Source organism: Mustela nivalis (genome assembly GCF_964662115.1).
Source record: "Mustela nivalis genome assembly, chromosome: 11".
Taxonomy (NCBI): domain Eukaryota; kingdom Metazoa; phylum Chordata; class Mammalia; order Carnivora; family Mustelidae; genus Mustela; species Mustela nivalis.
Window position 1 is genome coordinate 67817818 of NC_139030.1, and position 26514 is coordinate 67844331.

At 58.6% G+C, this 26514-nt stretch overlaps 1 protein-coding gene across 4 annotated transcripts; it reads right to left on the reverse strand.

Annotated features, from left to right (window-relative positions):
- Window positions 1-4286: 4286 nt before the first annotated feature.
- Window positions 4287-25616, reverse strand: D2HGDH (D-2-hydroxyglutarate dehydrogenase). Of its 4 annotated transcripts, none has more exons than XM_082689659.1 (10): window positions 25557-25616; window positions 24403-24771; window positions 18987-19044; window positions 18230-18369; window positions 17249-17442; window positions 16473-16641; window positions 14309-14452; window positions 11313-11455; window positions 9735-9900; window positions 4287-5407 (listed from the first exon to the last, which is right to left on the reverse strand). In XM_082689659.1, exons 2-10 carry the CDS (start codon window positions 24758-24760, stop codon window positions 5148-5150), a joined length of 1632 nt encoding a protein of 543 aa, XP_082545785.1. In that variant the 5' UTR covers window positions 24761-24771; window positions 25557-25616; the 3' UTR covers window positions 4287-5147. The 4 variants fall into 4 exon arrangements, with proteins under 4 accessions (XP_082545785.1, XP_082545787.1, XP_082545784.1 ...); XM_082689661.1 differs by having other exon boundaries at window positions 24403-24596; window positions 25557-25614; XM_082689658.1 differs by lacking the exon at window positions 25557-25616 and having other exon boundaries at window positions 24403-25554.
- Window positions 25617-26514: the final 898 nt, after the last annotated feature.

The window sequence follows — 26514 nt, forward strand, 5'->3', positions numbered from 1 at the left end:
TCTGTTCCGGAGTTCCCTGTGCAGTCTTGGCCACAGTGTCCCCTGTCTATCCCCCCACCGGGGAGCCCAGTCCAGAGAAGTTCAGTCCTTCCTACAGCACAGGGTCTCCTCTGTTTCCCTGGGGTCGGCCCTCTTTGGGCCAGAATGCAGATGCCTATCTGGCTGCCCCGGGAAGGGTTGTGGTGGGGCCAATAGACCAAGGCACCCATCACTCTAGCTTCAAAAGGTCCTTCATCTACCTCAGCAGGTTCCCGCCCCCATCCAAGAAAGCACGCTTCTGGCTGACAGGGCAGTCATCTGTCTGTCCACTTTGAGATGGAAAGGAGTCCCCAGGTGGGTACAGGGCCAGGACTCTCCAGCACAGACACCCCACCTCCCTACCTGCCTGGGCCTCCAATTTTGTTGTTGCTACAAACGATTCCCTTCCCCCTGACATACTGTCCCTGTAACCCTGACTGTCCACCAGCGCCCTGGGTGGACACTGGCTGCCCCTCACAGAGCCAGAATCTCTGATGGGTGACAAGCATCCGGCTCCATCCTGAGCGACCCGAAAAACCACAGAGCTGCCGGAAAGCCTGTCTCTGTGGTATCCCCGGACAGTGATGGGTGGAGCTCAGGGTCCAGAGTGATGCAGCTGGAGGCACCAGGTGTCCAGAGCCATGAGCCCCAGGGGGGGCCCTGTGGGACCAGGTCTTGGCCAGGGGCTAGGAGGCCAAAGTGAGGGGAGAGAATGAAGGGTGGTGCAGCTGAGTTCAGGGAAAACAGGGCAAGGATGGACCATGGGGTGGGGAAGGCGAGGGCTCCAGAAGAGGAGACGTCCATGGGAGCTACCCTGGGGACATGGGATGGGCAGGGCACGCTGCGGGGTGCTGGGACATGAGCCCACCCCACAGTGTCATCATGAGGCTCTGAACTTGGGAGACCTGGCTAGATGACCTTTTCTTCTACCTTTCAAGGCCTAGCAGATGGGACAGACAAGGGGCCCTGGTGGCACCCTGGAATGCCCCTGTCAAGGCAGTGGGCTCAGTGAGAGGACAGTGTGCTTCTTGTCTATCCCCCACACAGGCCCCCCATGTGGGATGGATGTTTCCCTGTGCCCTGTGGCCAGGCCACATAGGCAGGGCAGGGTGGGGCTGGTCAGTCTCAGAAGGGGTCCTGCTGCTCCTCACCTGCGATGCACCCATGAGCCCCAGTGTCCACTCTGACAAGGGCCTGGGATGGAGAGCCCCACGTCACCCCACAACAGGGGAGGCCCAGGGGGCAGCGTGGATGTGGGTGCCCTGAGACACCCACGGCCTCCCCTCCCCACTCACCCATGCCTGCAGCCTAAAGTCATGATCCCAATGGCAGGTGGCAGCCGACTCCACCTGGACACACCATGAGCCTCTGCATCCTCCCTCCCTGCTCCACATTTAAGGGGGACAGTGCCTTTCCACCCGCTGCCCAAACCTTGACTGTCATCAGCTGGGAGTCACCTCTCTGATCCCTGCATTTACAGACACTGGGGCTCAGGAGCATGTTTCAGCAGTTGGGATCCCTCTCCCCTGGCCCCAGACGGGAAGAGTGGGCTATCCACTGTACCCCCAGTTCGGATTGGGGCTGGGGGAGCAGAACAGGACAAAGCAATGTGACATGGAGCCTTGGCAGTCCAGCCCCAGGGACGGAGGAAAGGAACCATCGTGGTGCCCAGGCCGTGGGCCGAGCCCACGGGAGAGCAGTGTCCGCTGGGGTCTAGCTTACACCCAGCAGGAGGATTCCAGGGGACACCGGGAGCAGGTGCAGTGCCCCTGCTGGCAGAGCCACAGCTGGAGGGCCCAACGGGCACTTCCATGCTGCCCAACTGCAGGATCCCTGTCCATGCTGCCCTGGCCTGCCTCACAGGAGGGGCCATCTGGCATGGGCAGGGGGCCTCCAGCAGCATGGGCCTGCTCGGACACTTGTCTCCATGTTGGACATGGAGTCCAGTCCTGCCAGGGATGGACAGACATGGAGGCACACCCTTCTTGCTGGCCCAGGGCTCAGGGGAGAGAGGACCAGGACCTCTGCCAGCAAACCAACTGCCTGCCAGTGTCCACAGAGCAGGCCTCCAGGGCCCTGGCTTTGAACCACATCCGTAAACAGGAGTGTGACCATGCTCTGGGGAAGAGTCACTGCCCCTGCCATGTCTCTCCTTCTGGGGCCAAAGGCAAATGAAAACTCGGGCAGCCAGATCAGACAGGTCCCAGCCCCGTGCCTCCACACCCCCTCGGACCCACCTGCCACTCATCTCCCTTGCTGTCCAGGGGCCCATGGCCACTGGGCCCAAAAGTGTCTGGGCCCTGCATATTCTGCCCAGAGATGAAAGGATGGCATCTGACTGGTCCACCGTCCCATGGAGCACCTAGCTTCGTACCCATGGACCAGAGCCAGCAGGGAGGGGAGCCAGGATCCAGACCTACCCAGAAAGCTCTCTCCTCACATACCCCTGCATAGGAGCTTTCCAAGAAACCTCACAGTGACTCTGGGTGTCCCCACAGGACAGGGGGCAGGATATGCCAACACCTATGGGAGGCTTGCCCAGGGGCCACTATGAATCCAAGACTGCTGGGGGCAGGGTCCAGCCTGCACACTCCTCCTCAGCACTCCAGCGGACAGGTCATGTCTCCACCACCCACCTGGCCTTTGGAGCCTGATCGTTTGGTAGGACAAGACCCAACCTGCTTTCCCCAACCCCTGAGGTCCAACGGGCCTCAAGCCTAGGGTGGCAGGTGGTATACTAGGGAAGAGTAGGGTGAGGGAGCCCACTGAGTAGACCCCGGTCCCCATGAGGGTCAGGCCTGGGACTATGGCCAGCATAAGCACAGTCACTGGTCAGTGGGCACTGTGTCCGGCAGCTTGTCACCTCTTCCCTTCCCCAGGGCAGCACCCTGCAGGGCCCTGCAGAGCCACATGACCCCCAAACTCTTCATCTGAGCCCTCAGGGTCCTCTATCATCAGACACCACAGTACTGACCTAACAGGAAGTCAGCTCTCCCGAAGACTCTGCTCCCCTCAGGCCCAAGGAGGGCGGCCCAGCCCCAGCCACATCCCAGGGTGAGGCGTGGGCAGTGTCCTGGCTCCCCTGCGTTCCCTGGGCTGAGACCACTGGGCCTATTCCCGCCATCCCTCAGGCAGCAGCTCAGGTCCGTGGCTGGGGCTTCCTCCTTACCACACCCTGCGCCCTTCCAACCCAGGGCCTGGCAGGCATGGGCCAGGAGCAGTGAGGGCCACTGGCCCCTCTGTTTTGTAACCACTTCTCGTGTTGCAGCAGCTTAGAGGTTTGAAGGTGAAACTCATAAGCTTTTCCTAATCCAGACACAATAACAGCCCTCAACTCCTCCCAGAGCACTGGGAGATAATCCTCGCAGAAGCCCCACCTGCCCGGAACTGGTCCAGGAGGGGCCAGGTTTGGGTCTGAAGACCAGCTTTGGGTAGTCGACATTCCTGACAGCCTGCAGCCTGGCTTCCTACCTCTTCACATAATGTCTGGTGTGGCCACGCAGCCATGAGCTGCAGGATGATGCAGAACTCAATGCAGTTGGACAGATGCCCCACTAGGACTCACAACGGTCCATAGCCACTGGAGAGCCTGTTCTCCGCAGGCATGAAGGCAGGCGGCCAGCACTTCATGGGTCTGAGGCGCCGTCCAGACAAGACAGCATAGTACACGCCAGTGAGTCCCGTACGTGTGCGTCTATTGCATGTACACACACGCACCACATCTGTACCAGCCTGTGTGTACCTCATGTGCACATGTGTACTGTATGTGTGCACCACGTCTGCACATGGCCCGTGTGTATGTGTGTGTGTCCATGCAGGTGCATTCCACAGGGCGAGGCCAAGTGGCCCTACTTCACACTCTGACGTTTGGAGGACCAGCTCATCCGCTGGGGAGATGGAGGCTCTTCCTGCCACCTGCTGCCTGTGACCCCCAGTCACTGTGCTGCCTTCTCAAAGCCCCACCTCGACTCTAACAGAAAACACCTAAGATCTTAAGCCTTTTAATACCTCACGTTGTTTCCATTCTCGACAGTAAATTTGCTGAGTCACAACTCTCACTGATGATGACTATGCTACCTCCACGCAACCAACATCAACCGCCTCCCAAGCCCATGAGGTTTTAAGTCAGGGGTGGGGGGGAGGGATGGGACAGAGGAAGGGGTTGGGCTTGGGGCACGGTGTTGGCGCCCAGTGTCCTACTGCTGAGGGAACAGGCATCTCGCCACAGGCTTCACCAGATTGTTCCAGAAACAGATACAAGGACAGCGTTGTGATCAATTCTCATTTTTTACTGGAAGTTCATGACAGCCAGAAAGAGAAAACGTGTCCAGACCTTCTTCACTGCCCCAGGAGCAGGCCCGGGCCCAGGGCAACAGTGGGGCGGGTGAGGGTGCAGTGTGCGCGCCAAGCCTGCCCCGCTGGGCACATGCACTCGTGCACATCGGGGCTTCTCACGCTAGCCTCACGGACATGGAAGCAGAAGCAGAAGTCACAGCTCCAGGCACATCACTGCGAACCACCAGGGTTGTCTTGCCAATGGATGGGCCTTCTAGAAAATGGGGGAACGATGCCTTCCAGGGCGGAGACCATCCTATTACTCTGGCTCATCCATGCTCTGGTCATCCACAAGGCACTGGCGACCGAGGCTATTGCTCAAAGCTTCAGGACGGAGCCCACACAGTCCCACAGAGCTCGTCACCTCTGCCAGGGACACATCCTGCCTGAGGGACCCAGGCACAGGACCATCCATGCCCCTCCCACAGTGGCAGCCCCCAGTACAGTGGAATGTGGCCTGGTCTCCCAAATGGGCAGAAGAGCTCTCCCACCCAGACCACACAGGACGGGCCACAGGAGGCTCTTGCCTAGCCTGCAGAGAGGGTCGGGCAGTGCCCACATAGGGGCTGAGAGAGCAGACCAGGTGGCTTGGGTGGCTTTCCCCAGCAGGGCTGGAAAGAGCCAGGAAGAACCCTGCCTGGGGGCCAGCTCTGGCCCCTCCAGCCTGTGGCTGGGTGCCCTCACCTGCTGCTGCCCCACTCAGCTCATGCCAACCCCACAGGCCCACAGCCACAGGCAAAACCAGGGTTGGGTCAAGGCCCCTCTTGCGTCTCCTGCGGACCCTGCAGGTCCTGTCAGGCCTGAGCAGGCAGTGTCTTGTAGGGGTTCAGGATGCCCTTGGGGTCCAGGAGTGCCTTGAGCTGCTGCATGAGCCTCAGGGCCTCAGGCGGCTTGCTGTAGCTGAAAACGCCCCTCTTCTTGAAGCCCAGGCCATGCTCAGCGCTGACGCTGCCCCGCTGCCTGGCTGTCCATTCGTACACGTACGGTTCCAGGTCAGCCAGCAGCGAGGGGCTGAAGGCCTCTGACGTCACATTGAGGTGCAGGTTACCATCCCCTACAGGCACAGGAATGCTGGGGTCAGGCTGGGCAGGCTGAGACCCCTTCCTGACAGCCCCTAGTCCTGCCCTGCCCTCGTGCCTGCACCACTGGCCACAGGCCTGCAGTGACAGAAGGGGCCTGCAGTGACCATGCCACAGCCTCCCCTCTACCCACAGGGCCCCCTGAGGCTTCCAGCTCCCAGCGACAGACCACCCGCCCAGCCAGCCTCTGCAGGCAGTCCCACATGCCCTGAGGGGCAGAGAGCCTCATGAGCCAGCAGGAGGAGCTCCCAGAGGCTAGAGCAAAGCCCAGGGCAGCACGGGGCGCAGGCCTAGGAACTCTGATCCAGTGACAGAGAGCCTCTCATGGTAACCTCCCTCTGGGCTTCTCAAATGTAGGGAGCACACAAGGGACCCCCCTCCCACCAGAGTGGTCCCGCTGCTACCCTGCAGGCAGAGGCTCCAAATCCCCCACGGAGGGGCCTGCACAACCACCAGCCAGCCTGCAGGTTTCCAGCTGTAATTCCCACTACCTCACTGGTCCCACGGACCCTGAGCTAAGAGCATGAGGACGAGACAGGCTCCAGCTAGGAGACCCTGCCCCCTCTACTTGCACCCCTGCACAAGCAAATCACCTCCAATCCAGGCCTCATGTAATCCCCATAGACGAAGCCCCGAGAGAGACGAGCCCACTCCCAAATTTCCATGCACACAAGAGCAGCCACAATGAGCAAGAACCTGACCACAAAGGCTTCAGATCCTGTAACTTCCAGAAACAGAACCCAAATGTCTCCTACGTTTATAGAAGTAAGAGATAAAGCGCATAAGACACAGACTGAGCAAGCATCTCAAGTCAACCAACTTCCAGAAAAGAAACTACCAATCACCAAGAGGCCGGAGTACACAGACAGGTTTCGATGCGTGTTACCCCCCACAGGAGATGAACAGCACGGAAGGGAAATCAAACATGTGACCTGAACATGGTACGAAGTCAGGGCAGGGCTGCGGAGAAGGCAGGTGGAGAGCCACAGGGCTGTAGCCCCGGGAACGCAGCCAGGAAGGCAGGGGAGGATGGGCAGAGATATCTGGGGATAGAAGGGCAGAGCCATCCCTCTCACCACAGCCCCATGGCACCCAGACGCAAAGGCAAACGCTCACCCAAACGAGTGACCCGGAAGAGCCCCCCAGACAAGGGAAGACAAGAAAACTGGGATCCCTCTGGACAGCAGCACCGCAGGTCCATGCACAGCAGGCCGCCTTGCCCCACGTGGGAGGAACAGTCACTGTGCGGATGTTCGAGTTTGAAGAAGCCCTGAGCAATAGGTTAGCAGAATCCATGATGCTCGTCACCTCCTGTCCCTGGAGCCAGAGAAGGCATCAGGCAGAGGCCACGACACCAGAATGAAGAGGGACACAGGCGTGGCTGAGCCTGGGCCATCGCCGGCTGCATAACATCGGCACCGCCACACAGGGCAGGAAACAGAACCAAACTACACTCCAGGAGGGGCACCCAGGGGGGCTCAGGTGGTGAAGCATCTGCCTTCAGATCAGGTCGTGGTCCTGGGGTCCCGGGATCAAGCCCTGTGTCAGGCTCCCTGCTCAGCAGGGAGTCTGCTTCTCCCTCTGCCACTCCCTCTGCTTTCATGCTCCTTCTCTCAAATAAATAAAAATCTTTCAAAAATAAATAAATAATAAAGACAACAAATGACAAACTGCATGACAGGGAGACCCCACCTCCACGGTGTCTGTGAAAGACGCATCTACATCATAGGATGGAAGACAGTGAAGGTAATGGGAACAAACACATGTCAGGGAAACACTAAATGGGAGGAGCCCGTGTGACTGGTCAGAGGCCAGCGCAGGTCCAGCATTCAGAAGGGTCTGTGATGAGAGTGCCCGTTCACCCTGGAATGCGAGGACAGGTGCAACCCCTATCCTCCAAGAGGATGTAGCCTCGGGAGAGGGGAGCAGCCTGCTGCTACTGTGCCAACTTCCGCCCTCTCACTGATGCGGGGGGTGGGGGGGCCGTGGGTGCACATGTGGTTCGGACTGGGGGCACGCACAGCTCAGACCAGGGGGATGCATGGGGCTCGGACCAGGCGGCCACGCTGGCCCCACAGGGGCCCCTCCAACCTCACCCAGAGCCCGACAAGGCGACACACAGACATTATTTAACAAGAGCCATAGTGGGATCGGCGAGCCTGGTCCTCAGGGGGAGTCTAACCCCTGCGACCAAGTGGAGAGGCTGGAGGCCCTGAGAATTCCCGTGCTTAGAGGCACCGCAAGACGCACCTGACAGGGGAGAAGACTGAGGACACTGAGGACAACAGTAATGACAAGAAACATGAGACAGAACAGAGAAAGCGGCCGACCGGGCGGGACCACAGACCCCATGAGCATGCGACAGACGCAGATGAGGAAAGACACGAGGAACAAACCCTACCGGGACTAAAACAGGGGCCACCCTACTAATGCTGATGTGACACAGGAATGAGAGCGTGACAGACACCTGTGTGTCAACATGTCCAAGGCTTCAGAAGAAACGGACACACTTCCAGAAAACAAAATGACTGAAACCGACCCAGGAAGCTCAGCCTGCCCTGCAGCTGGGGAAGAAACTGGTTTGCGGTCAGCTCCTCACCGCCCAGCACACAAAACCCTCTGCCCCAAATCCTCACCGGAGCTCCTGCCACATGGCCAATGAGGCATCGAGGCCAACCATTCGGACCCCTCGGGGCCCGAGGGAGAGACCACAGCCATGCCACTGTGGGATGACACTGGCGTCCATCGCAGACACGGGGAAGGGACTTACAGCCCAGGACATACCAGGGAAACCCGGCACATAACAGAGGCACACGGACCAAACAAGACACAGAGGACCGTGGCCAAGCTAGGCAACCCCCAGACTACAGCCCCACCTGCAGAAGGGGCCCGGCAGAACAGCCTCACGGACCGCAAGGAAACCAGGCCGGTTGCCCCCCTGGACACCAGAGAATCCCTCAACAGGCCGTGAGTCTCGCCCCACCGGCAGCAAAGGCTGCACTCAGTGCCCCTCGAGGTGGAAGGTGGGCCAGCAATCCCCAGCCCCACATCCATACCCAGCAGCCTCAGCACCTCGCCCGGGCCCTGGCCGAGGCACCTGTCCTCCACCCCTGCTCGGGTGTCCCCCTCCCAGAGGCCGTGCCAGGCTTCCTCCCTGACACTGGGTTTGCCAGCCCCACATCTCCACCTGCCCCGTTCTGCTTGAGATTTCCCAGTGGTTTTTACTTTCATGTAGTCCAAGTTAGCAGCAATCTCCCCCTATGGTTTATGCCTCCCGTGTGGTCCTGACGAGATCTCCCCACCTCAAGGTCACACATGCACTCTCCCATCCCCTTCTTAAAATTTCACACATCGTCCTTCACGGGTGGGAGTCTACTCTACACAGCAGCACTGTATGCCAGGAGGGAGGGACCTTTCCTGTCCCACAGACAGCAGGTGCCCTGAGCCACTGAATGTCCTCACTGTCCTTGATGCCAGGAACCTTCTCTCCCACCCCAACTCTGGGGTCACCATCTGTCACACACTGAGCATCCCAGACACCTGACTTGCGGAGCCTGCTCACAGGAAAAGTAAGGCACCACCTGTGAAAACCGTTGTGATGGGCGCCTGGGTGGCTCAGTGGGTTAAGCCTCTGCCTTCAGCTCAGGTCATGATCTCAGTGTCCTGGGATCGAGTCCCGCATCAGGCTCTCTGCTTGGCAGGGAGCCTGCTTCCCCCTCCTTTCTCTGCCTGCCTCTCTGCCGACTTGTGATCTCTCTCTGTCAAATGAATAAATAAAATCTTTAAAAAAAAAGAAAAGAAAAAGAAAACCGTTGTGATGACAAGTTCCCAAAACAAGCATCAGAGATGCCGTGTGCCAAGCTCCTCACCCCATTTCTCCAAATCCTCCCTTAACTGCAGGAGGGGGACCTGAACCCCCATTACAGACAGGCCATGGAGGCTGCAGGCATGGGGCCCTGGGCATCCCATACGCACGGCTTTCAGACCCCTTTCCAAGGGCTGCCATAATCGAGAGGGAAGAGACATTCCTTTCTGAGGAATTAATCACTTTAAATGAAGTAAATTAATAAAGCTTGATTTTTCTGCAAAATAGAATTATCTGAAACTAGTTTTCAAACGCTTGCACCTGGCAAGGGGAGTGAGAGGGACTCGTCAGGGATACAGCAGGCTGGGTGTGAGGGCAGGCCACCGTGGTGGCCAGCAAACGGAGGTCCTTTCCAAAATGCCCGAGAACCATGAAGATGATTAGAATTCTCTCAACAACTAGTATCCCCATCACCACGTGATCCCAGAACAGCTCACCCAAGTGGCCATAGCCCACCACATGCTTGGCCTGTGAGCCAAGGCGGGCGCGCAGATCAGACACAAGGTCGTAAAGCCTCTCAGTGGGCAGAGAAAGGTCGTACTTGTACACGTAGCCATCCCGGCTCAGCGCCTCCGAGATCCTCTCCCTCAGGGCCCACAGCGCCTGGGACGGACAGAAAACAAAGTCAGAGGGGCACCGTGAAGGGTGTCTAACAGCAACTAGAATGCTGCCTGCCTCAGATGACCAGGAAGGTCATGACGGAACTTCCCAGGTGACAAAAATATTCTGTGTTGTGACAAGCATGGAGCTCTGACCCAAGAATCCATATAGGACGAGACTCCAGAATGCGGCCATGGTTCACCCCAGGGCACACAGACAGCCCCTCTCCAGGAGGATGGAGGACACTCTGGGTGGCATGGTGGGAGAGGCTGGTCGGGGCCGCTGGCCGGCGAGGGAAGACACTGCAGACAGAGGGGACGGGGCTGCTGGGCCCTGGGCTGCCCGAGACACACATGGGTGCTCGAGCTTAAGCGGGAAAGTGAGTGCAGCGCGGGGTGGGGCTGAGGGGGCCTGGGGAGTTGGGGGCTCTTCGCATCACTGCCCTTCCGCACAAAGCCAGCCATGGCTTACTGGCTTGGCTGGCTGACTGGTCACAGAGGACACCTGAAGTCCTGGTTACGGAGTGGAGGAAATGGTGCTGAATGTGCCATTGCTCGGCTACGGGGCTGGCCCCGTCCCACCCACCACATGTCCCCCTATTCAGGAAATGTCTCAGCAAAATTTCTGCGTGGTAAGGACTGGTTCCTCCTGCTTTTCCACATGACACAATGCCAGGTCTGCCCCAGAAGAGTAGCAACAGCCCCTTACCTCCACAGACACCAGCCAGCGTCTGGCTTCCCCCATTCACTCACTGGCTTTCAGGGTCACCACTCGGTCCCTCTGTGCCCTCTCCTCGACTCCCACTCCCAACGTGCAGCAGCTCCTGCCCGCCACCTTTCTCACACACCTAGACCAGCAACAACCCTGCACAGTCCCCCGCACTGCTGGACCCCAAGCTGGAGTACTACAGGGCCATGCTGCTACCCATAGGCTTCCCTGTCTGACCGTCCATACCTGCCCCACCCACGGGCTCCCACTGCCTGGGCCCTCCCAGGATGGTGACAGCAGATCTGACCACCACAGACCCCCACAATGGTGATGGTGGCTCCCACTGGGTGACTCAGTCAGTTCAGTGTCTGACTCTTGGTTTCAGCTCAGGTCATGATCTCAAGTTGTGAAATCAAGCCTGTGTCACACTTCATGCTTGGTGGGACATCTGTTTGATACTTTCTCTCCCTCTGCCCCTCCCCCCACTCACGTTCACTCGCTTTCTCAAATAAGTAATTTTTTAAAAAATAATTTAAAATAAAATATCACTGATCACAATAAAGACCCAAAAACATGTTTCCCAAAAGGCAGGATACCTGCTCACGTTCAGACAACCCGTGCTCTGAGCCAGACACGAGGCCTAGCACAGATGTCCTGGACCAGCTGAGCACGGGGGATGCGAGGAGGCACGGGCAGCACACACACACCTTGAGTCTGGTCTGGTCCGTGGCCACAGTCCCATCCGTCACCAGGCCGGAGCTCAGCGCCTGCTCCAGAAAGTCACTCAGCTTCTCGGAGTCATGCCCTGCTCTGGAGCCTGAGGTCTCCACTAGGACATAGAACGGACTTTCTGGAAGGCACAGAAAGCAGGATGAACAGAGGTGGTCAGACAGAGTGAGGACAGGCCTGGGTTGGCCTGTCTGAGCATCTCTGGCAGCCCCTGTGCGGCCTATAGAACAGGAAGCCTCTGCTCAGACTTAGTCTCCCGTGGCTTAAAGACCAGTGTTTCATGGGTGCCTGGGGAGTACGTCCGACTCCTGGTTTCAGCTCAGGTCTTGATCTCAGGGTTGTGGGACCAAGCGCCGTGTCAGGCTCCGTGCTCTGTGGGGAGTCTTCTTGTTCCTCTCCTCTTGGTCAAGCCCCCGCCCCCGCCCAGCTCTCAGGTACATTCACTCTCTCTCTCTCAAATAAATTAAAATAATTAATATAAATAGGTCCTTCCTGGGGTGCCTGGTTGGCTCAGTCAGAAAAATATGTGACTTCTGACCTCAGGGTTGTGACCTCAACCCCCACACTGGCTATAGAGATTACCAAAAAAATAAACTTAAAAAAAAAAAACAAATAAAAATAGGTCTTTCACTGGGAAAGAAACCACACTCCCCAGAACACATGAACAGCCATGAGCGATGTCACGGGCACCTGCACAGGGCTGTGGGCAGGGAGCCCCTCTTACCTTCCTGCGGTGCTGGGCAGGCCACAGGCTACAGGAGAGACCACTGTGCCCACGTGGTGCTGTGATGCCCACAGCGCTCGGCTTAGCACAACATGCAAAAAAGGCATGATTTTGCCCAAGCTGTCTCTTTTTTACAGTTTTTTAAAAAAATGCATTAGGAACTATAAGAGAATTTTAAGCTTGTCTTTTTTTTAAGGCTACTGTGAATTTATTTTTAACTTACTGAAACCAACAAATGAAAACACCAAATGCACAGCTCTTCCCTTTAGTACTACGTTAAAAGTGCCTTCCAGAAAAATACTACAAGCCCATCCTACTATAAGGAGAACAAGTGCTTTCTAGATACTGGCATTTCTCCATGATGAAATGCAAATTCTGCTCTTTAATTTATCACATGTCCTAGAAAACACTGGGAGTGTTTTAATTTTTATGGGCTCCTTTTCCAATTATAAAAGTAAAAACATGCTTATAAAAGGGAGTTTGGAAAACAAAGACAAGTAAATGAAAAAAAAAAAAAATTCCCCAGCTTGCCATATATAGCAACCAGCATGGTCAATAGCACTCCTTCCTGTCTTCCAGTTAGAGAGATCTGCACACTGAAACCTGCCCAGGACAGTGGGCTGGCCTTTCCTTTCTCCTAAACATGACCTTAGGAGCAGCTTTCTCACACACGCATCCAAGGGCCACACAGTGCTCCATCTACTCAGAGACTCTCCATCCTCCCAGGGACCTTCCGTCCACCCAGAGACAAACCGTCATCCAGGGACCCTCCGTGCACCCAGGGATGTTCCATCTGCCCAGGGACTCTCCGTCCGCCCAGGGATGCTGTCTACCCAGGGGCACTCTCTCCACCCAGACACCCTCCATCTGCCCAGACACCCTCCATCCTCCCAGGGACCTTCCATCCACCCAGAGATGCTCTGTCTTCCCAGAGACCCTCTGTCCACCCAGGGACCCTCTGCCCGCCCAGAGACCCTCCGTCCGTCCAGGAACGCTGTCTACCTAGGGACCTTCCATCTGCCCAGGGACCCTCTGTCTGCCCAAAGACCCTCCATCCACCCAGGGACCCTCTGTCTGCCCAGAAACCCTCCATCCATCCAGGAATGCTATCTATCCAGAGACGCTCCTCCCATCCGGGGATACTGTCTACCCAGGGACCTTCCGCACACCCAGGGACACTCCATCCTTCCAGGGACTTCCACCCACCCAGAGACCCTCCATCCACCCAGACACCTTCTGTCTGCCCAGCGACACTGTCTAACCAGGGAGCTTCCATCCGCTCAGGGACCCTCTGTCTGCCAGAGACTCTCCATCTGCCCAGGGATACTCTATCCACCCAGAGACCCTCTGTCCACCCAGGGACCCTCCATCTGCCCATGGGTCCCCCACCTTTCCAGTGATTGTATCATATCTTATTTCTTTACTACTGGATGTTCCAGTTGTTTCCTGTTCTATTGTACCAAATGCAACACCTCATTAAAAATTTAGAGCATAAAGATCTTTCTGCCTGACCACACACTAAAGTCCTAACCCAGCCCGTCTGACTACAGAGAGGGACTCAATGTTATATTAGGCCATAAGGGCGGGCCTGGATCCGACAGGACCGCCACTCTCCTATGAGGATGAAGCACCACGGATCTCCTATACACATAAGGCCACCTGAGCACACAGTGAGAAGGGTACTGTTGGCTGCACCTGACACAGGCCGAGCCGCCCCACAATCCTAAACTCCAGCCTCCAGAGCCACAAGAAGCAGCCATCCTATGTGGACGCCCTAAGCCTGTGGCTTTCCACCAGCACTGCCCGCACCAAAGCCACCACATTTCAGGAGGCTCTTGGAGGTGAAGACACTGAGACCCACAGTAGAGAGCTAGTAGCACGATAGCAGGTGGCCCTTGGAATGCAGGGCCAGGGCTCGGTTGGCTAACTGGGAAAGTTCCACGGACCAGTGGATCCTCTGGTGGAAAAGAAACACTTTTGACCAGCACTTCGAGGACCCTCAGAGACCCTGGGGCTCTGGCACAACTGGCGGCAGCAACTGCACCCACACTGGGGGCCCAGTTCCCATGCGGGTCAGAGTCTCACTCGTCCAGGTACGGTGACACTGGAGCCGCGCAGATTCCGGCAACCTTGTCGCTGCCTCCCATTCTGTGGACAGACTGATGGCCTGTCAGTGACCAAAGAGAGCATCCCCTGAGACCTATGGCATGAGGGCCACAGCGGAAGCTGACCAGCCGCAGGGGTCGGTACCTTGCACGGGGCTGGCAAGGTGCAGGTGGTGCGTGACCAGCCACATGCACTCAGCGTCCATGAACTCGTACGCTGACAGGATCTCACCCAGCAGCTCCTTGCTACTGCTGAAGGTCTGCAGGACTTCAGCAAAGCCCGGACAACCTGCGAAGGCAACAAGACCTCAGGCGCAGGCACCAGAGCCCCAGCCAGACACCCCTAAGTCCCCCTGTGAAACAGCTGCGCTGAGTGGCCCTGGGTGCTGGCGAGCAGGGTAGCCCAGTGGAGCAGCAGAGCACCATCACAGGGACGCACACGAGCCAGTGGCATGCGTGTCCCAGGTAGTGACAGTCCAGGAGGAAAGGCCCGTCAGAGGACCCATGGTGTGCAGGAAGGTCACAGGAACCAGAGGGGCCTGGGCGCACAGGGGGCCAGAGATAAGGTCGTACTGGGCAAGGGCTTCACTGCTTTTCTCTCACCACAGTGAGCACTTGTGTCTCCAGGAGCCCAGGGCGAATCACTCAACTTATAGAACAAGGAGAAATCTCTGAGGTGCCCGGGCCTGGGGAGCGCGCCGTCAGCGGCCGGGAGCAGGTGGGAAGGGCCCAGGATACCGACTCTATGCTGGGGACGGGGTGGAAAAGCTGATGGGAGTGTGTTCATAGAGTGCAAGGCCAGAGGCAGACGTCTCCTGGGCATACCCGGGAGCTCGTGGAGTTCCGCAGCTGGATAGCGGGGCTGGATGCGGGGGCTCAGCCACCCGGGACAACAGCACGCGGCAACACCCGTAAGCGGAAAAGATGGGAAACAACACAGCAGGAGTGTAAAAGGGTGGAAACTGTGGGAGGAATGAAGAAGACCGACCACAGAGCTTTGTCATGTGTGCATCCGATCATAGCCCTAAAGGGGGAGGAAGATGGTCAGACGCCTCCAACTGACAAGACACCAAGACACAGGGTGAGGAGGCTTGGAAGATCCGAGGTGAGAATGTGTCCTCAGAGGCAAGAAACCCCAAACCACAGATGAGCAAAGACACAGAGAAAATCTTCGAAGTGACCGAAGAACAAAGCGTCAGCACTGGGAGCAGCAGCCATAGAGGACACAAGCACAGGATGCGGGATGACTCTGAGCAGCCTCGTTTGAGAACCAGCGACAATGTCTCCATGGGCAAGAGCTGGGGAGGCGCGGCCAATGGGCCAGCCGTGAGACCCAGGCCATGCTCGCGGGGAGCACGAGCCCAGTGCAGAACGGCACATCAGGAAGAGGAAATGGCACGTTTGCAAGAAAACAGCAATTCCAGCCACAGAGACAAGGGAGGCCGTGAGACCCGGCACTCTGCCATGGGTACAGACACCACAGAGCACAGCCAACAGCGGACTAGGGAGTTAAGTTGCCCACGGTGACCTCCAGAAGACCGGATGTCTCCACAGCCTCTTAACTACCAGAGTTTGACAGGCTCTGAGTGGAGGCGAGGCAGAATATGGTTTCAGAGGAGGAGACCCAAGCCCACGCTCGCAGTCTGCTGGAAGCAGAGGACCCGATGGGCAACTGGGGACAGGGCAGGGGACAGAAGGGACAGCAGGAGGGACAGCATGACAGTGGGGAAAGTAGAGGGACAGCAAGGGGTCATGGTGGGGACAGCAGGAGGACAGTGGGAACAGGGTGGAAGACAGGGTAGAGAACAGATCAGGGACAGGGTAGGGGACAGGGCAGGGGACAGTGAAGGACACAGTGGGGGATAGGGCAGAGGTCTGTGAGGGACAGTGGGGGACAGCATTGGGGACAGTAGGGAACAGGGCAGGGATAGTAGGGACAGCAGGGGGATAGCACACGGACAGTATGGGGGACAGGGCAGGGACAGTGAGGGACAGCAGGGGGATGGAGAGGACGGTGTTCCTACGGCTGTGACTGATTCAGGAATGAACACACCAGAAATGACACTGCTTCACTCAGAATCAAGGAAGGAGATGGAGCGGCAGAGCTGAGCAGAGCCCCAGTTGTGCTAAAGAACAGGGTGTTCTGCCCTGAGATGCGAGAGGCCTCCTGCAGACCCCCCATCAGGAGCACCAACCCTCCAGACACAGAAGCCAGGAGACACAGGAACGGCCCCCCTCATGCCAAGGGCCAGGCAGCAGGGCAGGGGGAGGGACAGGGCACCCAGCGGTGTACCCGACAGCCAGCCTACCGAGAAAAGCCACGTTCACTGCCCTGGGCTTGGGTGGACACTGGATAGACACAGCCGTGATGACCCCCAGCGTGCCCTCTGACCCGATGAAGAGCTGCTTCAGGTCATAGCCCGTGTTGTCCTTCCGCAGAGAGGTCAGGCAGTCCAGGACAGTGCCGTCGGCCAGCACCTAGCCAAGATGGGGAGAAGCAAGGGCCTATACGTGGGCCCTCGCAGGCGTCCCTCTCCTCTCAACCCCATGCCCAGGGGTCCCACAGAAAGCAGAGCCAAGCACGAGCCCTCACCCCACCCCAGATGGAGGCCCCAGGGTGACCCCAGGCCAGAATGCGCACCAATGGGGCTAAGAGAGGACTTTCATGCCCCCCACACCCATGGAGCTCAGGGCCCAAAGTTGGGAGGCAGTGGCAGAGAATCACATAGCGCAGGGTCCACGCCCTGCAGACACCTCATCCACCAGGCCTGGGACCTCTCCCAGTGCCGCCAGGCCCCTGCCCTGCCACCGCCCCCCCTTCCACCCCCCCCTTGCCGCTTGCTGCTCCAACCTTGCCCCACCACACTGACCCCACCCCAGCCCCGCCCCGGCCTTGCCCCACACCACCCCAGAGAGAGTGCCTAAGGGGGCACAGACCCATGGAGTCAAGGCAGGTTGGGCAGGGGCCCACAGACACCTCACACGTTAAGTACTCTCAGCACTGGGAAAAGGCTGAGGGTCCGGCCACTCGGACACGAACAGGGGGACACAGAGACAGAGGAAAGTGGCCGGCGCCCCAGCTCACCACCTCCAGGCCCAGGACAGTCCCATGAAGTGAGCCATAGCGCAGAAACCGCAGGCCGCCTGCGTTGGTTGCCACATTTCCCCCAATGTGGCAGCTGCCCTTCGCCCCCAGGTCCAGGGGCATGACGAAGCCCCTCTCCTCCACGTACCGGCTGAGCTCTTCCAGGACGCAGCCCGCCTGGCATACCAGGGTCCCTGCCAAGAGAACGTGCTGCCATGGGTGTTCTCAGTCCAGGAGGAGCCAGAAGATGCACCACAGGGGCTCTGCAGGGGTTAGCCACATGGGACAGGGTTCTCCCTCGAGGACAAGGAGCATGTCCCCCAACCTGTCCCCCAGAAGTTACCGTTATCTTTTACCAAGAAGAAAAAGAAAAACTGATGGGAAAAATAAAGAAGGAAATCCTCACGCACACACTCGTGGAAGGGAAGGGATGAGCGTCGCTATACGGCAGTGGCCCCTACCCGTGGTGGGGAGTCCCACCACCAGGGGACACGGACCTTGGAGCACTGTTGGCACAGAGCTATGGTGCCCAGGTGCCCCCAGCACAGAGGATGACCCGCCCAAAATGCTCTGCTGGAGGGACTGCTGGGGCCGCTGAGCAGAAAGCATCTCGAGACCTCCTCGTACCCTGTCCTTTGTGCCCTGTTTACAAGGGCAAAAAGAGCCATCCTGGTTAGAAAATGTCAGAGTTGGAGGAGCTGCAGCAACAGCCCATGCCCTTCAGGACAGACCCACAGCACAAACCACCTAAGTGACCCCTGGACAGCACCCCCAGGGCAGAAAAAGCTGGGCCTCTCCTCCCCAGCCCTGCCAAACGTGCGCCTGCCTGGCTGCTCGCTGGGAGGGGCCATGTTTCCCCAACCTAACTGCACATCTTGTGGGGAGACACTTGGCATCGGGCCAGCGACCTGTCCAGATCCACCTCTCCACCTGTTAGTAAAGTACAGTACACCTCACCACCAGGCCACAGTGCAGGCTTACCGGACACGCTGTTGAAACTGATGACCCGGTTCATCAGGGTGGTGGACAAGATGATCTCATCAAAGACGGGCACACTGCCCCCCACCATGCCCGTGTTTCCCCCCTGCGGGTTGACGGCCAGGTTCCTCTCATGACAGTACCTGGGGCAAGCACAGGATGGGCATCAGGGCTCCCTGCCCTCCCCCTGCACCACCATCCCTGTGCAACGTGATCCAGGCCAACCCTGGCTGCAAGCCCACCCAACCTGGAGTCCCCCCTCCTCCTGCTGTGACCTCCATGGGCAGCACCCTTGGTCCCTGCGCACGGCCGGCGGGTCTGAGGAGGCCCAGGGCCACCCAAAACGGCAGCGAGCCACAAGTCTGCACAGTCCGGATCACAGACAGGTTGGCATTCGTGCCCGAACATCCTGAGAGGCCACGGCTCTCCCTGTACAATGCACTGCACAATGCAGGGGCCAGCGGCACCCCCTGCTGTTCACCAAAAGCATTGCAGCCCCTCCACCCAACGTGTCCCTTCCACCTCCACCAGAAACTGGCCTGGAAGCCTAAGGAGCACAGAGGGACGGGCACAGATATGGCCAAATGGGGAAGACACAACGTGAAGTACCTAACCCCACCAGGCAGGGAAGAAGCGAGAGGAACAAAACCTCACCAGGGTCTACATCTGGAGGGAAGAGGGCTTGCTTTCGCATGCCCTCCTCGGTCGTGTGCCCTCCCAGTCGCCCACCACCACCCGGGCGCCCCTGCGCGCTCCTTACCTGAGGATGCGAGCCACCTCCTGGGAGGTCCGGGGCCTGAGCAGCACCTTGCTACAACCTGCAACACGAAGGACACATTACTCACACAGAAGGCAGCGCTCCGTCTACCCTCCGGAAGAAGGTCCTCCTTCCTCTGCAGGCCACCGGCACAACCAGGGTCAGCACCAAGCCCAGGAACCTCAGGGACGAGGGTGAGGTGCCAGACACGGGCCCCACCTCTCTGGGTGGGGAGGCCACGGCTGGAGCGCCTGCCTGGCTGCTCACTGGGAGGGGCCGTGTTTCCCCCACCTAACTGCACACCTTATGGGGAGACACTTGACATCGGGCCAGCGACCTGTCCAGATCCACCCCTCCACCTGTGTTAGTACCTGACTTCCCACTGTGGGGCGGGGCTACCCATCCCCCTCCCATATGTGTCTCATCTACTCGGGGCACACTCATGGCTCCTTCTACGCATCAGGTGGAGGCTCTAAGCTGTGATGACTGACGGGATGCCAGGAGGTGGCCAGCAGGAACCCCTGAACACCCACACTTCGGGGTTCCTGACCATGGGCTCCCTGAGACAAGCAGGCTCTCTCTGGTCCTCTGACTTCATTCCAAGTGGACAAGCAGGTGAGGAGGCTCCCGGGAGGCGGGAAGCACAGGCACCACCCACCCCACCACCACCACCGTGTCAGTGACCTCTCACGCAGCTTTGAGATCTGGCTGCAGTTCTTAGCTTACATGCTTTTTAGCAAAGTCTAAGTTACTAATATTTACAATGCTTGTATTAAATATAATTTAATCATACATTTACATGTTAATTTTTAATAACAGCTGTGCTTCACAACTGGCTTGATACAAAAATCTAACAATTTTTAAGTAACTGGCTCTCCCTGCACGTCCCTGCCCCTGAGCCTCCAGGAGGCCTTAGCAGTCTACTGTCCACCTTAGGACACTGGCCAAAGGGAGGCAGCTGTCAGCATGCTGCTGGCTGATGACGGCACTGGCTTCTGGAACATGTTGGGGGAAGTAGGAAAGGACTTTGTAGATGGGCTGCCCCAGGGTTCACTAACATTCATCTATGCTCTGGTCTTCTCTCTCATGTGCTCAGAGTCTCTTCAGTCGAGGGACGGACTCAAAGGAACGGAAGGGAAAACAGAAGCAGGAAAGGCTTCAGTGCAGAAGGAGCAGAGCCAGCTCTGGAGGGGACAGGCAGGGAGGAGCTAAGGCTGCAAGCCTCTCTGGCCCACGACTCTCATCCCTCCACTTGAGAAAGGCCAACTGAGTGCCAGTTCCTGGTCTCAGCAGCACAGTCCCCATGCTGCCCACCACCTGCTTCTCCGCCCTCCTGGATTCCAGGCAGCCCTCCAAGGCCTTCGCTCACTTGGGACAGCCAGGGCGTGGGGTACAGAAGGACCCTCCTGGGACATGGCCTGTCACCTGTCACAGCATGCCTACTCCCGGCTGGCGGGCTCCCTGACTTCCTCCCAGGGACCAGAGCACACTGCCACGTCAAGGATGGCAAACCCCACACTCAGGCCAAGCCCAGCCTGGGCTACGCCTGCACATGGAGCCCTGCGGGAACAGCCCAATGCCCATTTGTTTGGTGTGGCTGCTTTCAGATGACAGACTGTGGCAGACACCGACTCGACCTCTGCAGGACACTGCTGACCCTGACGGCTGAAACATTCGCCTCCAACTCTTCTCTCCCAGCGGCTCAGCCCTGGGGCCCAACACTCCACCCCTGGGAACTTGGGCTGAGGGTCTTGCTCCCCAGGCTCCAGGAACAACTTCCTGGCTTATTTCCTCTCATCCCAACGCAGCAGTCCCTGGGCCTTCCCTGTCCCACACACTAGGGGACAGGCAGCAGTCTCTCTTGCACCACACCACACCCCCCCACAGACCATAGCTCTCACTGCCTCCCCCGTCCTCATGTTAGCAGTGCCCCCACCTGCTTCTACATGGGCCCCCACTGCCGCTCCTCCTAAGACTGCAGCCCCAGGAGGGCCTGGGTCCCTCCACGCCCAGCTCCTGGACAACTTCACGGCAATCCTGTTTCTCACCAAGCTACCAGTTCTTTCCTCTCAACCAGATCATTCCCATCCACCTATTAATCTGCTGCGACAGCAGTCTTGTCTGAAACCGGCCCCGAAAAGGCAAAAACATCTTCTCTTGAACCCATCCCAACCCCTGCCCCGGCCCCTCTGTCCCCCTAAGCCTCCAGATGGGGCCTCCCAAGCCCCTACGAACAGCTCCAGCCGGAGGCATGTCCCTTCCACGCTACAGACAACCATGGGCCCTGGTACAGCAGCTGTTCCTGACCAGGCAACCCCTGGCTCCCCTTTCTTCACACATGTACCAGGTCCTCCTCAGCCCCAGCCCAAGCTGCTCAGTCCCCTTGGTTGGCTGGTGCCTGCTCGCCCCCATGGACCACAGCGGCCACTGGCCTCCTTGGACATTGGAGCTGCATGGACCCAGCCCTGGGCTAGCTGGCTTCACAGTCCAACGGGCCCCTTCGCGTGTCCAACTGGACTTGTCCAGACCCAGATTTCCAGTTTCCCCACAGACCTGGTGCTCCTGCCATTTTCCTCAGCAAGCGGAAGGCTACCTCTGCAGCTGCTCAGGCCATGGGTCCCTGCATCCTGGCTTCTCTTACACCCTACACACCCATCAGCACATCCCAGACTCTTCTGTGCACACACACAGAGCTGACACCATTTCACCTGACCACCCATCGAAGTCTCAGCTCTCCTCCGAGCTTCCATGCCCAGGGAGTGAAAGCCTCTCCTCGACACGGCAGCCATACCAGGCTGTGGGCCTCTCTCCTCCTGGCCTCCTAGTAGCTCCCCATCAGTTACTGGGACTCACCTGGCCCTCGACGTATCGATGACCCAGCCTCCTCGCTCTCTGACCTCCCCATTGTCCGTCCACTCCAGCCACACTTGGGTCTACAGCTCCCCAAACATGCCAAGCACAGACTTGCTCAGAGGCTTTGCACTGGCTATTCCTATCTCAGAACACCCTTCCAGATGGCTTCCCCAGGTTCCAAGGAAACAGCGTGTGCTGGGGGACTCTCCTGGGCAGGCATGCCCACTTGGCAGGCAGCCCACTGTTCATGCCACCACCCCTCTGGTGAGCCTCCTGTCCATCCTGTCCCCAGCCCTGCACTGTGTGCAGACACACAGTGAGATGCTCACTGAAGTTTATGGGGTCCACCCATGAGCAAAGCGATCTAATTTTTGGACAGTTTCCATTTCAAATAAAATCCATTTTTAAGAGAATTATAAAATCTTTTTTTTTTTTAAAGATTTTATTTATTTATTTGACAGAGAGAGATCACAAGTAGGCAGAGGCAGGCAGAGAGAGAGGAGGAAGCAGGCTCCCTGCTGAGCAGAGAGCCCGATGCAGGACTCGATCCCAGGAACCTGAGATCATGACCTGAGCCGAAGGCAGCGGCTTAACCCACTGAGCCACCCAGGCGCCCCGAGAATTATAAAATCTTAATCAGCTTTTACTAGCTGCATTTTCTATAGAACTCTAAGACTAAAACATAAAATGATCATAAGTTTAGACATGCTTTCTCCCCCAAAAACAGCTACATAAAGGGGTTATTTCGACAAAAATTGAACAAACAACTTCAACAGACACCCGCTGGGCAGGTGTTGTACACCATGTGTGTACAACATAGTGCACACATGTGAGCAGCCATATGTCAGCAGCCAGGGGGCGGGGGTCGTCCACTGGAGCACACAGACACAGACCGAGCCACATGAAGCTTCCAAGAAGAGCCCCCAGCACACAGCTAAGCCCTGTCCAGGAAGGTGGGGCAGACAAGCCCCATCCCAGTTACAGTGTGCACTCTGAAAGTCCCAGGAGGAAGATGTCCCGAGTCTTGAGTACCCAGCACCCTGGGCTCTTACCTCTGAGGTGGGAGCCCCATCCCCAGTTTGTGGCTGCAGGGCCGGCCAGGACCGGGGCCTGGCCTGGTTGAGCCCAGGTTGGACAGCACCCTCTCCTGCCTCTGGGAGCACGCATGTGAACCTGCAGGCCCGGTGTGGGCATTGGGCTCCCAGCAGGCACCACCCCTCAGCCCCGGGGGGTCCTGACTTAGCAGGCAGGGTGGGGTTGGAAGCCCTTCCACTCTGGGCACTTGGCCCACAAGGAACAGTCCAAGGAGGGTGCCTGGGTGGTTCCGCTGGCTAAACGTCTGCCTGGGATAGAGCCCTGTGTCAGACTCCCTGCTCAGCGGGGACCCTATGTCTTCCTCTCCTCCCTGCTTGTGCTCTCCCCTGCTGTCTGCCACTATCTCTGCTTCTCTCAAATAAATGAATAAGAGTCTTTAAAAAATTAGAAGTCTGAGGACTTCCAAAGTACCTGACCCGAATCTCTCCCTGTAAGTACAGCGTGTCCCACAACCACCTCCACGTGCTACAGACTCTGCACCACAGGTCAGTTCACAAGCTGGTTCAGACCTGCTCTCGGGAGTTCTTCAAGCCCACGCACAGCCCTTGCCATGGTTGAGTCGCGGCCCCACTGGACACCCCCCCACACACACACACAAAATACTCTGTCAAGTCCCGCGGGCACCGGATCCAGCCCTACCTGGCTGCTGGCGTGTCCTGGCATTACATGTGTAATTCGTGACTCTGTTGTAAGCAAGTTGTCTTCTGGGTCTCTTTAATATTCTATAAGAACATCGTATTGGTGCTTTGTGTTTTGTAACTGAAAAGGCAGCTTACATTATATCTGAAAATGTTGCAGAACAGAACACAGAGTGACGGGATCTTTCCTGTGGGAAGGTGTGCACTGGGTCTGGAAGGCTGAGAACTCCCAAGCTGGCACAGGCGTGTGCTGCTGCAGACACATGTGCTGGGAGGAGCAGGGCTCAGGCGGCCCAACCAGCCCCTGCTTCTTGTCTGAAGGAGCGGCCGCAGAAGACCGGGCCTCCCAAAGTGTGTCCCCGTCGCATCCCTCAGAACCTGTGCACGTGCACTGATTTACATAAAAGGTCATGACATACGTGATCAAGTTAAGGGTCCTGAGAGAAGGTCCTAGATTTAGGTGATGCCAGGTGTCTTAAAGGGACACAGACACCTGCAGCCCCCAGGAAGGAGCCCCCAGAGCCTCTAGTGGGAGCAGGTCCAGCCTCCAGAGCTGGGAGCAGGCGAGCCTCCATCACCTAGCTTGTGCTAGCTGTCACAGAGGCCCTGGGAGTTCACGTGCATCTCTCAGAGCAGCCGGCCACCTTGTCTTTTATTCTGCAGACATCACGCAGCACCAATAAACCTCCAGTAATGTTGTTTTCACAACAGTTTGAAACTACAACACAGCCTTTCCTCAACATGAGAGGGTGTGTGTGCCAGGCACGCCCCTCCAACCCAGCATGGTCACAGCCCCTCCCTGGAGCATGTGCTGTGGCCAGACCCTCACTCACCTCGGACAGTCCTCAGCCAGTCCACGTTGGAAGCCTCCAGCACCTCTGGGTCTGTGACGACCCCGCCTGGGAGGATGCGTTCAAAGGCTGCCAGGTCTTCCGCAGAAACCACCGAGAAGGGCAGTCGTGTCACAGGGTAGCGCTGCTGGGTCAGTACCACCTCCGGTGCACCAGGGGGTGTGGAGGAGCTGCTCCTGCGGACCAGGGGGCTGGCGCTAAGGGCCCCCCCAGAGCTGAGCAGGCTGGGGATCCTGGACACCCCTGCCCATGTCCTGTGCTGCACAGAAGCTCCCCAAGCGCACACCGCCTGCCACCGGCAGAGCCACACCAGCTGCCTGGGCACCACATGGGGCCCCATCGCTCCTGCTCCTGCCCTAAAAAGGAAGCGGTAGGACCTGCAGATCCAGAAACCACAACCCAAGCCCAGCTGCAGTCCAGGAACTGAGGCAGTCTTCCAGGGTGAGACCATGAGGTTCCAGCCTCCTGGAGAGACCAGGCAGAGGGCATGGGGGCGGAGGCGCTAGGCAGGCTGCCTTTGAGCCTGACCCGGCTCGGCTTCCCTGTAAGGCCCTTCTGGGCACAGGACAGTGGCTGGGAGCTGGTCGAGTCAGAGTCGAACACTTGCAGTAACAGAGCTCCCTCTTAACCCTCCAGCTTCAGGACGAAACCAGAGTCTAGGCACTAAACGGACGGATGCCCTGAATTATGCAATGCAGAATGGCTAAAACGGTAAATGCTGTGTTTGGGGCACACGCCGGCACAAATCTGGACAGTGCAGTTGTTAACGACAAACACGGGAAGGGAGCCTTCCGGGCTGCACACCCCGCTTCAGACACCAGCCAGCGGCGCTGCCCCCAGCCCCGCTGAGAGTACAGAGGGCAGGGCACAGGGGCGCGCCCCTCCGCGGGCTCCCCGGGCTGCCGAGTCGGGTCCGGAGTTCGCACACATCCTGTGCGTCCGGGGACGCGGCCATCGGGGCAGTCCACGGGCCGAGGGCCGGACGCGGGGCCACTCACTCGGGGGAGAGGACGCAACCCCGCAGACTCGCACTCAAGGACGCCCCCGACGCCCCGACCTGCGGTCCCCCCACCGCCTCAAACCGCGTCCCCGACCCCTTGACCCGAGGGCCCCGGCGGCCGCGCGCGCACACTCACGTCCGCACCCCCGACCCGCCGCCGCAAGCGCCGTACGGCCCGAGCCGGGACCGACTGCGCCTGCGCGCTGGGGCCCTCCGGCCCCGCCCTAGGCCCCGCCCCCCGGGACTCTGGCGCCCTCCGGGCCCCGCCCCCAACCGTGCGGGCTGCAGGTGCACTGGGGCGGGCGCGTACTTCGGCCTGCCACACACCTGCCTGCCACACACCGCGGGACAGCCGGCCTGGACCGGTGTCCGGCACTGCCCAGCAGGGGTCCCCGCACACTCTCCCAGCCCTTCCCCAGGGCCGGCTCTACCGTGGTCCACATAACCACCCCGCTCCTTGCCCTGCTGCGGGGCTCCCCCCAGGGAACTCTGTCCCGCCCCCAAAACTCTCTAACTCCCTCAGGGATCTCTGCCCCCTCAAGGGCACTCTGCCCCATAAGGGGTCTCTGGCTCCCCGACCCAGGGAACTCTGCTCCCCCCGGGGGTCTCTGGCTACCCCCAGCAGGTCGGGTGTGCATCACAGGCAGAAGCCACAAGGCTCAGAAAGCTGCTTGTGCCACACAACCTGCCTGAGCCTTTTCCTGAACAAAGGCTCAAGTGAGGAGAGGTCAGAGGGGCCGTGCCAGAGCTGGGTGGCCCGGACACCGCCCCCACGTGGGAAGCAAAGGCAGCCTGGCAGGAATGCTGCCTCTTACAGCCCCACCCTGGGCTCTGGCAGGCCCTCTGACCTCTGGCCTTTGGGGCCATGAGGCCTGGGCACCTGAAGAAGACAAAGGCAGGGGTGACTGATGGATGTCCCAGTGACATCAGCCCTGCAGCACTGTGCCACCTACTGGCCTCATCACATTCCCTTCAAGGGTGCAAGCTGCCGCTGGGTCCCAGCTCCCCGGGGCACCTCCTCCCTGAGCTCTGCAACACCTGCCCCCCTACCTTACCCACAGCAGGGCAGCCAGCCCTCCAGGGCTCCAAGTCCT

Excerpts from the sequence above, each read along its gene's own strand:
- D2HGDH (XM_082689658.1), bottom strand. The coding sequence starts at position 24,871 with ATGGTCTCACCCTGGAAGACTGCCTCAGTTCCTGGACTGCAGCTGGGC. Across the intron at positions 18,370-18,986 it reads GAGGTGGCTCGCATCCTCAG|GTACTGTCATGAGAGGAACC; the intron begins GTAAGGAGCGCG and ends TGCTTGCCCCAG. Across the intron at positions 17,443-18,229 it reads CAGTTTCAACAGCGTGTCCG|GGACCCTGGTATGCCAGGCG; the intron begins GTAAGCCTGCAC and ends TTCTCTTGGCAG.